This window comes from Heterodontus francisci, chromosome 7, assembly GCF_036365525.1.
Source record: "Heterodontus francisci isolate sHetFra1 chromosome 7, sHetFra1.hap1, whole genome shotgun sequence".
Classification (NCBI taxonomy): domain Eukaryota; kingdom Metazoa; phylum Chordata; class Chondrichthyes; order Heterodontiformes; family Heterodontidae; genus Heterodontus; species Heterodontus francisci.
Genome location: NC_090377.1, coordinates 102,138,751 through 102,152,549, shown reverse-complemented (window position 1 = coordinate 102,152,549; position 13,799 = coordinate 102,138,751). Strand labels below are relative to the sequence as shown.

The 13,799-nt window shown below is 42.7% G+C and overlaps 1 protein-coding gene across 9 annotated transcripts in view; it reads left to right on the top strand.

The window, feature by feature from the left end:
• The window catches only part of LOC137372189 (diacylglycerol kinase beta-like), a 636,709-nt gene that overhangs the window by 514,370 nt on the left and 108,540 nt on the right, over positions 1-13,799 (top strand). For all 9 annotated transcript variants that reach the window (XM_068035767.1, XM_068035770.1, XM_068035771.1 and 6 more), the window contains one exon: positions 5,369-5,459. In XM_068035767.1, coding sequence (XP_067891868.1) covers positions 5,369-5,459 — 91 coding nt within the window. The remainder of the gene's footprint in view (positions 1-5,368; positions 5,460-13,799) is intronic.

Below are 13,799 nucleotides of genomic sequence, written 5' to 3'. Positions count from 1 at the left end.
CCCTGAAACACATCAAAAGTGATCATACAGAAATATTGGAGATCTGATGAGGGCAAACTCACCAGTCACACACTGTTGGCAGGACACTACATTCAAAATCGATACAGGACAAACATAGGCCTACAACACTGCATTGCGATTCCCTTACCTGCATTCCCCACTGGAAGCATTTACTCAGCAGTGATGACATTGGAATGGGTACAAATTGAACCTTGATGGTGATCGACCATGGAAGAGAAGGGGTGGAGGAGAATGGTATGGTCAACTGTGTCAAAGGAGGTGGACAAGAAGGCACAGTCAACTGTAATCACAATTATGCAGGCGACTTTGCTGAGGACAAATAATGTTGTGGACTGGTGGAAACCAGATCAGAGTGACTTGAGCGGGGGTGAGAGAAATGAGTGCATAATTAAGTGGTAACAACTCTTGGACACTTCAAGAGAAAGAGCTATTGAAGATAAGGCAATAGTTCGTTAAGGTAGAGGGGTCAAGAAAAGCAGTATTTCAGATTTGGCTAAAGCATCTTCAATTTATTTATACTTAAAGAAGCAAACAGAAGAGATGAAGTAGTCAGAGAGGGCAAACGGGTGTTGTCAACAAACATAAAGCAAGCTGGATATCGTGCCAATTATAAGTCTTAACTAACTCACTGGATACATATATATTATTGGTATGTTTAGTTTCTTATGAGCTTTGAATCTTTTGAATTTTTATGACATTGCTTAGAACTCGTTAACATCAGTGTGATACTTCCTCATTCTTGACATCATATTGTTACGACTGAGGCGGGAGGAGTGCATTGTTAATTCAGTCCCACTTCTCCACAGGTCACAACATATCAATAAATTTTCCCACTTACCAATATAGTCAATTCGATACTCTATTTATCCTCAGAATAAAGCACACCAACCAGGTTTCTTTAATAAACAACAAAATTATCCATTTATTATGAACCAAGTCTTAACCAATAATGAAGTAAATATATTCGCGAATTGAAATATTAAAGCCCCTTATTTTTATCCTAGCCCTCACACACACACTCACATACTCAAACAGTTATCCGGGAGAAAAAAATAGATTTTTGTTTACAGTTGTTGCAAAGAAATAGAAGGAGTTAAGAAAATAACTTAGACGGCAGAGACGATATGGAAGGAAGTCCTTTATTTTGGCGAGATGTCCCAAAGTCAAATAGGTGTCTGCCACTAGGAATTTTTCCAGGCAAGGTTGATGAACAGTCTGTTTGGGTAGGTGTTCAAAGAAATTCAACTACAGAAGGCTTCACATAGGTCTTACATTAGGTGTGCAGCAACAAAGGTTTCAGTTCTCACACATTCGATGCAAAGTTCTTTTGAAGATGGAAGGTTTCTGCAAAAATTAAGGATTTCTTCAAAGTACAGGAGGCAACAGTTACAACTTCATATAAGGTTTTGCTTTTCCAGAGCAGGGATTCTTCGAAGAGAGGTAACAGTTGCCTGGATTTTCTTCTGATCTCCTGGCAGTTTTTAAAAATATAGATTCTCAAGTTTTAACAAAAAATGGAAACCCACGTAACAATATTTGCATTGCAAGGATTTTAAAAGCCTCATTTTATGTAGTTTTTAAAGGCATACCTCTCCAGAACTTGTTTACATAAAATTGATAGTTGACACACATGCTGTAATTGATGTGAAACAATTTTGAATGTGCGTCAGCGTAACTGTGATAGAATAACTCTGGAAGCAGCTCCCAAATCTGCCTCTGTTTCCGTTGTACACTAACACAAAGTTTGTGTGAGATTACTTTGGCCATTTGGGCTTTACATCCTGAGTGCCTCCACTGCCTGGGATTGTCACCCCTCTTATGCTCACATCCTTCCTAATAGACTCAGCAAAGGGTTCAATACAGCAAACAAACAAGACCGGGGAGAGAGGACAGCCCTGTCTGACTCCAGATTGGATCGGGAAACTTTCCGATTCCCACCCATTGATTGAGACTGCGCTATTGATTGTGTAGAGCAATTTGATCCAACTGCAGATTCCCTCCCCAAACCCCATTTTGGAAAGCACGTCCATCATGTAGGTGTGTGATAGCCTGTCAAAAGCCTTCTCCTGGTCCAGGCTGATGAGGCAGGTGTCCACCCTCCTGTCCCGCACATAGGCGATCATATCCATGAGTAGCACGAGACTATCAGAGATCTTCCTGCCGGGTACAGTACAGGTACATGGATGACGTCGCCGTCTTCTGCTCGGATCTGCTGTCTGTGCGCAGACCGATGAGCATCTGCGACCAGTTCGAACTGGCCTCGGGAGCCAAAGTTAACCATGGCAAGAGCGAGGCCATGTTCTTTGGGAACTGGGCTGACCGATCCTTTGTCCCCTTCACTGTCAGGTCAGACTACCTTAAGGTGCTGGGGATATGGTTCGGAAGGGCTGGGGCGTGCACCAAAACCTGGCAGGAGCGAGTAGCCAAGGTACAACAAAAGTTGAGCATGTGGGGGCAGCGATCTCTCCATTGTGGGTAAGAACCTGGTCATCAGGTGCGAGGCGCTCACGTTGTTGCTGTACGTGGCGCAGGTCTGGCCCATACCCCACTCCTGCACTGTGGCGGTCACCCGAGCCATTTTCCGCTTCATCTGGGAATCCAAAATGGACCGGGTCCGGAGGGACACGATGTTCAAACCTCTGGATAAGGGTGGGAAAAATGTACCCAACATCGCCCTCATCCTGATGACCACCTTCGTGTGCGGCTGCATCAAGCTGTGTGTAGACCTCCAGTACGCAAACTCCAAGTGTCACTACGTGCTGAGGTTCTATCTGTCCCCGGTGTTGCGAAGGATGGGCCTGGTCACATTGCCACGGAACGCACCATGCAGTTGGACCGTGCCGTACCACCTATCCTTCGTGGAGCAGTTTCTGCGGGAAAACACCTTTGACCACCAATCCATCAGGCAGTAGTCTGCACGGAATATCCTCAAGGCCCTACGGGAAAAGGAGACGGTGGATCCTGTCGGATGGTTCCCCGAGCAGACCGCCAAAGTCATTTGGCGGAATGCCTCATCACCAGAACTTTCAAACAAGCACCAAGATGTAGCTTGGCTGGTGGTGAGAAGAGCCCTCCCCGTCAGAACCTTCCGGCACGCCCGAAGTCTTGCCCCCTCCGCACAATGCCCCCGCGATGGCTGTGGTGGGGAAGAGACGGTTGCTCGCCTCCTCCTGGAATGTGTCTTTGCAAAGCAGGTGTGGAAAGAGATGCAGTGGTTTTTGTCTAGGTTCATCCCAAGCAGCTCTGTAACACAGGAATCTGTGCTCTACGGGCTGTTCCCAGGGACGCACACCGAGACAAACATCAACTGCTGCTGGAGGACTATCAATTCGGTGAAAGACGCCCTTTGGTCTGCCCGAAACTTGCTGGTCTTTCAGCGCAAAGAGTTGTCCACCACCGAATGTTGCAGACTGGCACATTCCAAGGTCCAGGACTACGTGCTGAGGGACGCACTAAAGCTTGGGGCAGCCGCAGCAAAGGCTCAATGGGGAAAGACCACAGTGTAAGGTCCCCCCACCAAGCTGAACTGAGGGGCTGGATCCATGGGAAACCCCTCGAACTGTATCGGGGAAATTTTTCATTTGCTGTAAATGTAAAAATGTAATTAGCATGACAAATGTGAAATGGAAGGGTTGTGAAGCAACTCATGATTGTATTGAAGGAAACTGATCTCCCTTGCAGTGTTTGTATTTTTTGGTGCTGTTTGAAACTGTTTGGCAATGTATTTTTTACAGATGTTTATGAATAAAGTATATTTTGGAAATAAAAAAAAATTTGGGCTTTACATCTCTTGCAATAGGGTTGATATAAAGCTATGTTTCTCTTTACCTCCCATGGCGGCTAACTGCACTCATCTTTCAGACCTTCTTCTTCATCCTTTGCTGAACTGGGTTGGACAAGTGGGTCCTCAAGCTTGTATGCTTGTTACTTCCATACAGCTATTCCTTGGACCAGCTCCCTCATCTGCACTTATCCTTTGGATTTACCTCTGGACCTCACCTGGCTCCATGGACTTCGCACCTCTTGGTTCTTTGGGTTCACTCCCACTGTTCCTTCCTCTTTCGCTATTATATCAGATCTGATGGTGCACATTGTTAACATCTGAGGCCACTATATATCTCCACTAGACCCCTGGATCAGGCTGTGCTGGTTCCTGGTTGACTCATCACCCCGACTCAGCTCTCTGATTCCACTGGGTAGCCTCCAGCAGTATACCCAGTCATACTCTGCTCCTCAAACAGCTCCTAGATTCACTGCCTCTTCCCAAATATCTCCAAATCTGGACACTGAGTTGCGGGCACGCCAAGCTTTATGTAAATTTCCTATGTAACTTGAAATCCTTCTCTGCCCTTTTGCATGCACATTTGGCTGTTGTGCTCAACTATTGCCCTACCTCCACCTTTGATGCCATTGCCCCCAGAAAATCCTTACTCTCTTCCATTCCATTTGTTGCCACTGATACAGTCCTATCTTAATTTCCTCATGCCAAAGGAGCGCAGACTTGAGTGTATTTGGTGCACATTTGGTTTAGCCATTCATCAGCAGATCTGGCTTGATCATACCAAGTGCTATTGGGCCTTGTTGTCCTCTGCCTTACTCGCCCCACTACTCCAGGAATCTTGACAAAACTTTTTTGATTATGTCTCCTCCATTGACTCAGCATCCTTTTTTTTCCTCTGATGATGTATCTGTGAGGTGCCTTGGGATGTTTATTTTACATTAGTGGCACTATATAAGTGTAAGCTGCCGTTTACAAAATTGGGCATCTTATGAATTTAATTTTGAGTCTGTGTGCCTGAATTTAACTCTGTGCAACTTGGTGGGTTTTGAATGAGTTAAAATCCCACCATGTAATGCTGAGAAGGTGGACCTGGCCACGCGCCGTCACCTAACATTAAAAAATTGCTACTGGGGAGAAAAGTTGTTCACATGTTTCTAAACGAGCACACACAGAACTCTCCCCTGTCAGGTGGAGATGCAGTTCCCAGTTAGGGGTAGCCCCTAAGCTACTGCTAGGTGCACTCTTCAGATCAGTGTAGCATAGCTGCAGCCAGAGTTGTGTGTATAGGGTTAACTTGCATGACACCACTACTAATGATTTTCCTATATCACAAGTGATGACTCACTCACCGCCCTTGGCTATTTTCGATTTGGTCAGTGACGAACAAGGGGAGGTCTTTGTGATTGCATTCTCTCTCCTGCTGAGATTACTATTGATAAAGTATTAGCTGTTGCATTCATTTGATATCATAAAACCCATGAGGAAGATTTTCCAAATTAGTTCTGTTCAGTTATATTAGTTTCTCAATATTATGTAACAGGTTATGTCTCTTTATATTCTTTTCAGAATGAAGAACAAACTATGGTATTTTGAATTTGGAACGACAGAGACATTTTCCGCAACTTGCAAGAAGTTAAATGAATTTGTAGAAGTAGAGGTGGGTATCTAATTTTCTTATTGCTACTAAGTTGGCTGAAGATTTTAAAAAACTGTGGATCCTAGAAATCTGAGCTAAAAACAGAAAATGCTGAAAACATGCAGCAATGTTGGTCAGTATCTAGAAAGTGAAAGGTAGGTTAATGTTTCCATTGTAGACCCTTCAAACCATTCTGAGGAAGGATCTGTGCCTGAAGTATTAATCTACCTCTTCCAAATGTTCATGGCCTTGCCATGTATTTGGTACATTTTCTGGACTAAGAAGCTAATTTCCAATTTGTCAAAAACTTGAAAAGCAGCAACAAGCAATTGCAAGAATATCATTCGTGCTTTCTCAGTGACTTGGTCTACATTCTAAATTTGAGCTGAATGAAATTGTATATAGACATTATGCCATTTGCTGAAAATATGATTTACTGACGCATGAGAATGTCAACAATAATTCGAAGAAATTACTTCCAATTTTTTTCAACCTAAAATCATATTTCACCAGGCCTTTTCCTTAATGTGCACCATCTGGTGATGGAATGAATATTCCAACCACAGCTGTGCTCAGCAAATACCGATACTGTTCTCTCTAAGTATTTACCTGAGGGATACTGTGAATGGTTGCATTACTACAAAAGTGCTAATTAGCCTCGAGGAATGAAGAAGCATGACTTAAGTTGCTGCTTACTCAACACCAAGTAAACTCATTGTTACTTTACATTGCTTTGAAGTCATTGAGCTATTATCTAGTAGTAAAAGATGGCAAAGAAAATCTTAGTTTTATTAAATCAAACTGATCACCCTGGTCATCAATCTGAATAGAACAATTTCTCGATTATTTAAAGTAACCAGATTATGTTGCTTTACTGGTCACCACTTTAAACATTTCTTTACCACCTGTTCAGTCCTGCTGTGAATTCGTGATTTCAATGCTCCTATTTTCACCTGCTTCACTTCATGCAGTTACAAGTAAATCTCACTACAAATTGGTGCTTATTCTGGTTCCAGGAAATTTCACAATCTTCAGAACAGTAGTTAGGAGAGATTTTCCAGAGGTGGAACAGATTTAGCTAGAGGAGGAACCATTTCCCCCTCTCAGGTTTACATAGCCATTTAGTTAAAGGCTGATATTGCAGAACATGATAAATGCTTGTTGCAGCTAGGTAATTTCAAGTAATTGGCTTGATTCAAAGTTAATTGAAAAAGTGAAATGTTCTTAAATTAGAGAAGTTAAAGTATAAATGAATGATTTCTGGTCCCCTAATTTCTGGTCAGTTCTTGATTGAGAGGAAACCAGTCTCCACAACTTTGGATTTACAAGTTGAAACAGCAGCTTTGTACTTTTGAGGTTTTACTGCTTCCCAGTACAATCGCCCAGGTGAAACTGTTATAGTAGGACAGTTTCAATTGAAGGCTTGTATCCTGCATTCAGCTGGGGTAGAAAGAGGAGTGCAGCAATTGCCCTCAACACCACTTGGCTATTGCTAGGGGGAGGATAAAAAAATAGCCAGGGTTTCCACGTTTGATTTCTGTCCAACAGACCTTTGCTCAAAACTGTACCTGCATAGAGTTCAAATGAGAACAGTATCTGGCTTTGTTCTGCCCCCTATGATCAAATACCTCTCGACACACATTGGGCTGAATTTAGCAAGCCCGTCACAGGTTGTGACGGCAGACCCAGAATTGTCCCGATCCCGCTAGTCACCTGGGTAGTAGGTCCACCACGATCATGCAGCTGTGGAGTTGCCATCCGGACATGGGTACAGTGCCACAAGAGCTACTTCGTTCTGCCAAGGTGACTGCTCCATACCTCTCCTTTTTAGAGATTGCATTTGGCTGCGCAGGAAGAAGCAGGACATGGGGAGGGAAACACCACAACAGTGCTGGCAGAGGGCGTTAGGCATCACCTCATCCTGACAGATATAGGCCACCTTGTTTCAGAGCTCACCCCCATTAACTCCTCTGAGAGCGGGCAGGAGCATGAGCTATATAGGAAATCCCAGAAGTATGTAGGCGCTGTGGCTGCTTCCCGGGAAGTGGACACACACCTGCTGGAAATGCTTCTGGTGGTCACCGACCAGTTGTACAATGATTGAATGGCAGCCCTTCCTGTTGACATTCCGTTGGAGCCTTGATGGTCACATGTGTGCAATCTATTACACCTTGCATCTGTGGGAATCCAGCGATGGCTCCATATCCCATGGTCCTATTGGCCTGACTGTCAGTGTCGATCCGGTAGTGCACATAGTCTCCGGCCCTCTTGAACTGGGTATTGGTCACCTCTTTGATGCAGCAATGGGCTGCTGCCTGGTAGACCCCACACATGTCCCCGATGGATCCTTGGAATGATCGCGTAAAAGTTAAGTGCCACGGTGATCTTCAAGCTACGGGCATAGGGATACCCTCCCAAAACCCATAGAGAGCAAGTCATCCTGCAGCTGGGCATATAAGCTAGTCATGGCCTGCCTAAAGAGCTGTAGTCTTCTCTGACAATGCTAATTGGACATTTGGAAGTATCTTATTCGAGTTCGGTACATTGTCTAGTGCAGATGGGCCCTTCTTAGCATGGCCGGCTGCTGCTGCCCTTATTATGGAGCTTCGTGCGCAGCTGCTTCCTGGCCCTCCCTCCATCGGAGGTGCTGCATCACACCTTGGGGGTCCAAAAAGACGGTGTATGAGACCTATGCCAGGTGATCAGTGAGTCTCCAGAGCGCTGTTGATGCAGAGACAATCCTGCATTGGCAGCTGTGCCTTTGTTATTTCTCCCAACAGGCTCACTGATGGCCCTCAGTGCCCACCCTTGCTGATAGTTGACCCTCTCACCCAGCAGTATGGGCACCCAAACTTCTCACCCAACAGTTTGGCCACCTAATACAGCCACCCAAGGTCCCCGCACCCCCCTTGCAGACCACCAAAGACCCTGTTCACCTGCTACTACCACCTGAGACCCAGCAGCCCCCCCCCCCAGGCAGACCACATGAGACCCAGATCCCCAGCTCACCCATGCAGAGATGCAGAACGCACAGCACTGTAGGCCAACAATGGCCTCCATTCCGCCCCCCTTTCCCCTATCCAGTGCTGATCATGACTGCCTAGCCATTGCGGCCTTGAGGCTTCGTCTCGGTGCCACCAGCTTTCAACGGCCAGGAATCCAAAGGCACCTGAGGGCTGCCTATCGTCCACTAAATTCCAAGCCCCCCCCATTGAATTGTGATGAATTACATGCTAATGTATTAAAACTATAATTTAAATTGTATTCCTGTCACGTCAGGGGGGCAATGCCGCCTTGATGCTTTCCACCGCTGACTATATCCAAAACTGACATCACGACATTGGATATCCAGGCGGACGCATCCAACATGAATCTCTGGCCATCCACCATGCCTCTATTCCCTCTGCACAAATGGCCACACTAAATTTAGCCTATTGTCTAGTCCCACAGATGAAGGATTACCACTATGGCAAGGATTCAGAGCATGCACAGCACCTGTAGAACTGTATCGCAGCAGAAGTTAATGCCTCTAGGTGGGGAGATGGGGAGTGAAGTTTGTCAGACAAATGAGAAAGAGAACAATGGTTATAGTGACCAAATAGCGTGGTTCTTTTCATCCCAATTTCTTCCTTCCCAACTGCAGTACACGACCTTGTTCCCCAGCAGCTATTGGAGGCAATAATTACTACCTAATTGGCTGTTCCGTAAGATGCAATAAAGCTGGCTAAGGAAAAAATGAAGTACAAATAGAGATTATTTAAAAACTTAACTCCCTCAATGATCTAGTCCATAAAAGCAGCACCCATTTTAGTCTAAACCATAAAGACCACAAGATCCTAGGTTTGTTTCCCGGGCCTGTGCTATGTTAATGCAAATATTTGCATGGTATTAATTCGAAGCAGAGCACAAGCAAATGCTTTAAAAACTGCTTCAGCTGCAATATTGGCAGTTAATAAGGGGGAAGGAAGCAGCCATATGATTTGACCTCAGCAGACTTTGTTTTCACTGCTGCCATAATTTGAGTGGCAGGAAAACAAAGTTCAAATGTTGGATATCCAGTGAAAAATATGAATTCTGTGAAAGGCCATATTTGTTTTTAGAAATTGTATTGCTTACACTAGCACACGAGACATTGGTGCACATTGTTACTTTCACATAATGGCGTCTGATTAAAAATTACAGCTGGCTTTACTCCTCTCTCACCCAAATACACAAAGCCTTTACAAATATTTTTCATAAAGGCATTGCCCCCATTTTCTTCGAATGTGCATTTTGTATTTATCAAGGCAAGCGACGTATATACTATTTCGGGTGCCCGGTGGGCAGCATCAATCATTTTGGCATAGCATAGTTAGATACAAACAAAGCTCCTCCTATTCTGTCCCAGCCTTGTTCTTCAGTCCCAGCCTTAGAAGAAGACTTCTTGCTGCACCAACATAATGTTTTTCCATTCATACACTAGCCATGCTTTGGCCTCTCTGAGCACCCTTACACCTGGCAGTATTGTCTTAGGTGATGAAGGCAGTATTTTTTTAACAAAATATTAAGCAAGATCTGCAACACTTCAGTTGAACAAAGCATCCTCCCTTGTTTTTGTATTGGTGAAATTCGAGCCTGTGTGTTCTCCAGAATGCAAAATATCCCCATCTGTCTTTAAAACTGGTGTTATTCCTAGTTTAACAAATATAAATTCAGACTATCAGTTATATTTTTGGAAGAATTAATTGTCTCATTTGTATATTTTTATATCTGTACTTGTTACCATGTTAAAATTTAATATGATTGGTTTTGTGCATCCAGCAGTGTTGGAATTCTGACAGCTCTGGCTGGCTCTTGATCAAGATACAGGGAGGGAACACTTTGTGGTGTGGATAGATAGAACACGGCAGGAAATTCCTTTCTTTTTCCTCTATTGTTTGTTTCAATGATTTGACAAATTGAAAACACTCAACTTACTTAAAATTTCAGCTGATTTGAAGATATTTATTTTTGACTATATTCAATTCTTTGACCTCAGTTAACCATATCTTATTTTAATGGTGGTATTCACCAGAAGTTGGATTCACAAATCATACTTCATTCCAGCCTATTATGTGAATGTCTTCTATTCATGACTTTTATTGTGTGTAATAAACAACATATGCCAGCCAGTGCCAAGTCATCATAAATGTACAGCTCACAACACAACCATTTAGTAAAAGCATTCCTAATGAATGACTTTCATCCATTCATCATACAGATCCTCTCTGGCAGCTTGCCAAATGCTGTAAAAATCTGTCATCTGTTTCCATTCCTGTCTGTATTCAGGACCGGACTAAAGCGTTGAAAAATAGTTTTTCCATTCCCTAGTGCTCCATATATGATTGTTTTGACCTACACTGTCAATTGGAAGCAGCAGGAAAGAGAAAGCTCCCTGAATAGAAACCAAGTGTTGTACAGAGTAAACACATTCATTGAAATGTTCTCTGAGGCTTTTCTTTTTAGAGAGACCTGCCTATCAGACCTATTGGTATCATCTGTCTGTGATTGGAATAAAAAATTGTTTTTTCCATATGTGAAACAGACTACTTGCAAATAAGTGGTTAATTCCAAGTCAATTGATACCTTTAAAGAGGAACTGCATTAGTACCCGTCAAGAAGGTGATTGAGGGTTATATGGATCAGTTTGATTTTCATGAAGTTTAGGAAGCAATTAGAGATGTTAGGTGAGGAGGGACATTCATCATTGCGATCATCATCCTCAAACAATAGAAGGAGTGGGTTTAATGCACCAAATTGGCTTTTTTCATTCAAAGCTTTAAGTTGTAGGCCGAAAAACCTGTTTATTATTTTGAAAATTGTTAGGTGGATTAATGTAAAAAGACTTCAGTTTAAAGGAAGACAGACATTGAAAGTACTCATCTTAAATACCTAATCTTTTTATCATGACATTACAGCAGTGATCTCAGCCAGGGTAGTGAGAAAAGAGCTACAACTGACTTTGTACCCCATGTTGGAGAGTGGAAAATCAGCCCAGGTTCCCAGATGTAATCCCTATCCAGCAACCCATGCTGGAAGTACATGTGTGACTATCAGGTATCATGATCAGATTCGGTTGTGATTTCCCCTTGATTAAATAATTTGCAGTCTAGATTCAAACAAGAGGAACAGTCACGTTGTCAGGTACCAGAGGGTGATTTATGCAAAGATTCAATACCTTTGTGGAAGTGGCTTGGAGAAAAAATACCGTCACATTTTGTGCTCATGAAATGCTCATCCCACACTTAAGTGGGCGTTTCTAATGACTGGTACTGGACCTTTGCATTTCATCCTGATACATATTGGCACCTATTGTTGTTCTTTCAGTCAAGAGATGGAGTGAGTGGGCCAGGGGCTGCTTTGAAGCTCTGAGTGCTAAATTTTCTCTATGAATCAGTCAATGATGAATGGCCAAGGAAGGGCTCACCAAGCAGCTCAGCTGAGTGCTGGCTAGTAGACAATGGCTATACGTCACTCAGAAATTAAACAACTTTGCTGGATGAGAGGTAGCATCTACTCGCTCTGAACAGGATGCACCAAGCTTAGGCTTTGATTAGTTCAGGTCCAAATTCAATTGGAATTTTATTTAAATGGTTGAGTATGATCATTTTTCATGATTTCATGACATGATTTTAAAAACTGTACAGTTTATTAATATTGAAAGAAGGGATCTCACAGAAAATATTTGGAATATTTTCAAACCCACCTCTTGATTAAGATGCAATAAACTCAACTACTCTCTCCCAAAACCTCCTGTCCCAGATATTTACATTATGTATATATATTTATGCTTGATTTTTCACATTGCATTTTAAGTATTTGCTTATGATGGAAGAATATATTTATTTATCATTCCCCTTTCCTTCCCAAAATACTCAGTTTTTGCACCATTTTAAGAGACATTTTTGCCTTCGTTGGCTTAACTTGTTGAGAGTTTATAATCCTTGTTAAAGCTGTCATTGATATAGGAGTGTTCATGAAGATTTTTAACCACTGTCAAGACTCACTATGGTCCAGGCCTAGGTGACTGGCCAATTGTGACTACAGTATCTGAAGGCAGTATCGAACCACCTCTTAAAAGTTCCCTTCAGGCCTGGAGCAAACGTTAGTTTCCCATCTTCTCCGTCCCCCAATGACTCAAACAAAGAAAACCTTATTCCATTTCCTCAGAATTTTTATTTATTGCTTAAACAATATAAAACATTGAAAAGTAAATGAAAATACTTTCGTTTTTTTTCCTGCTGTTTACTCTGTACTTACTCCTGTTTTCACAGTACATTCTTGATATTGTAGTTTCACAGGAGCAGAATGAAAACTATAACTCATAGTGTTACACATGCACACAGACCCTTTTTTTGTTGAAATATCATTAAGAACTTTCTTCAGAATGTCACGAACACATGCTATGCTGAATGATTTATTTTTAATTTTTTGAGTTCCTGATCCTCAAATACTCTCTTCCTCAGTCGGCCAAAGGCTGAGCTGGCATTTTGGAGGAGATGATGAACCTCGTCGTCTATGTCTGCCTTCGCCGAGAGGATACTCCCAAGATATGGAAAATGCTCCACATTTTCCAGGATCTCACCATTGATCTTGATTGACAGAGGGAAGTGTTGTGCTATGGGAGCTGGCTAGAAGCGGACCTTTGTTTTTTGAGTATTTAGTGAAAGACCCATTTTCTCATATGCTTTGGGGAAGGAGTGTAACACACACATGCAAACAGACCCTTTTTTTGTTGGAATATCATTAAGAACTTTCTTCAGATTGTCACGAACACATGCTACGCTGAATGATGATCTGGAGCTGTGTTTGAATGAGCACACACGCAAGTATCATCTGCATACTGAAGCTCGATGACTGAGGTTGGAGTGATTTTGGTTTTGAATTGAAGGTGGTGTAGACTGAACAGTTTCCTGTCTGTTCTGTAAATTATCTTCACGCCTGCTGGCAGTTTGCTGGAAGTGTAGCATTGCAGCGAGGAAAGTGGAGAAGAGGGTTGGTGTGATGTCACAGCCTTGCCTGACCCCAGTCTTGACTGCGAAAGGGTTTGTTTTGGTTCCATTTTACAAAGAAAGTCATCTTTTTCACAAGATTGGGCAATGTCAGCACTAAACGATCTGATTGGTTGGACTGTGAGACTGCAAACTGTTAGAAACAATCAGACATGACTTTCTTCCACTGTGGGTTGTGCTCATGTTTTCAGATGAGCTAATGATTTCTGAGAGGTGCAATTACATGTGCACTTACTTAGTGTTTGTCCCTGAAGAGATTATATATAACAAGTAAGTTGCCAAAATGCAATTTCATAGAAAAAAATGACCTCAAAGGATCTTTATGGAGCAT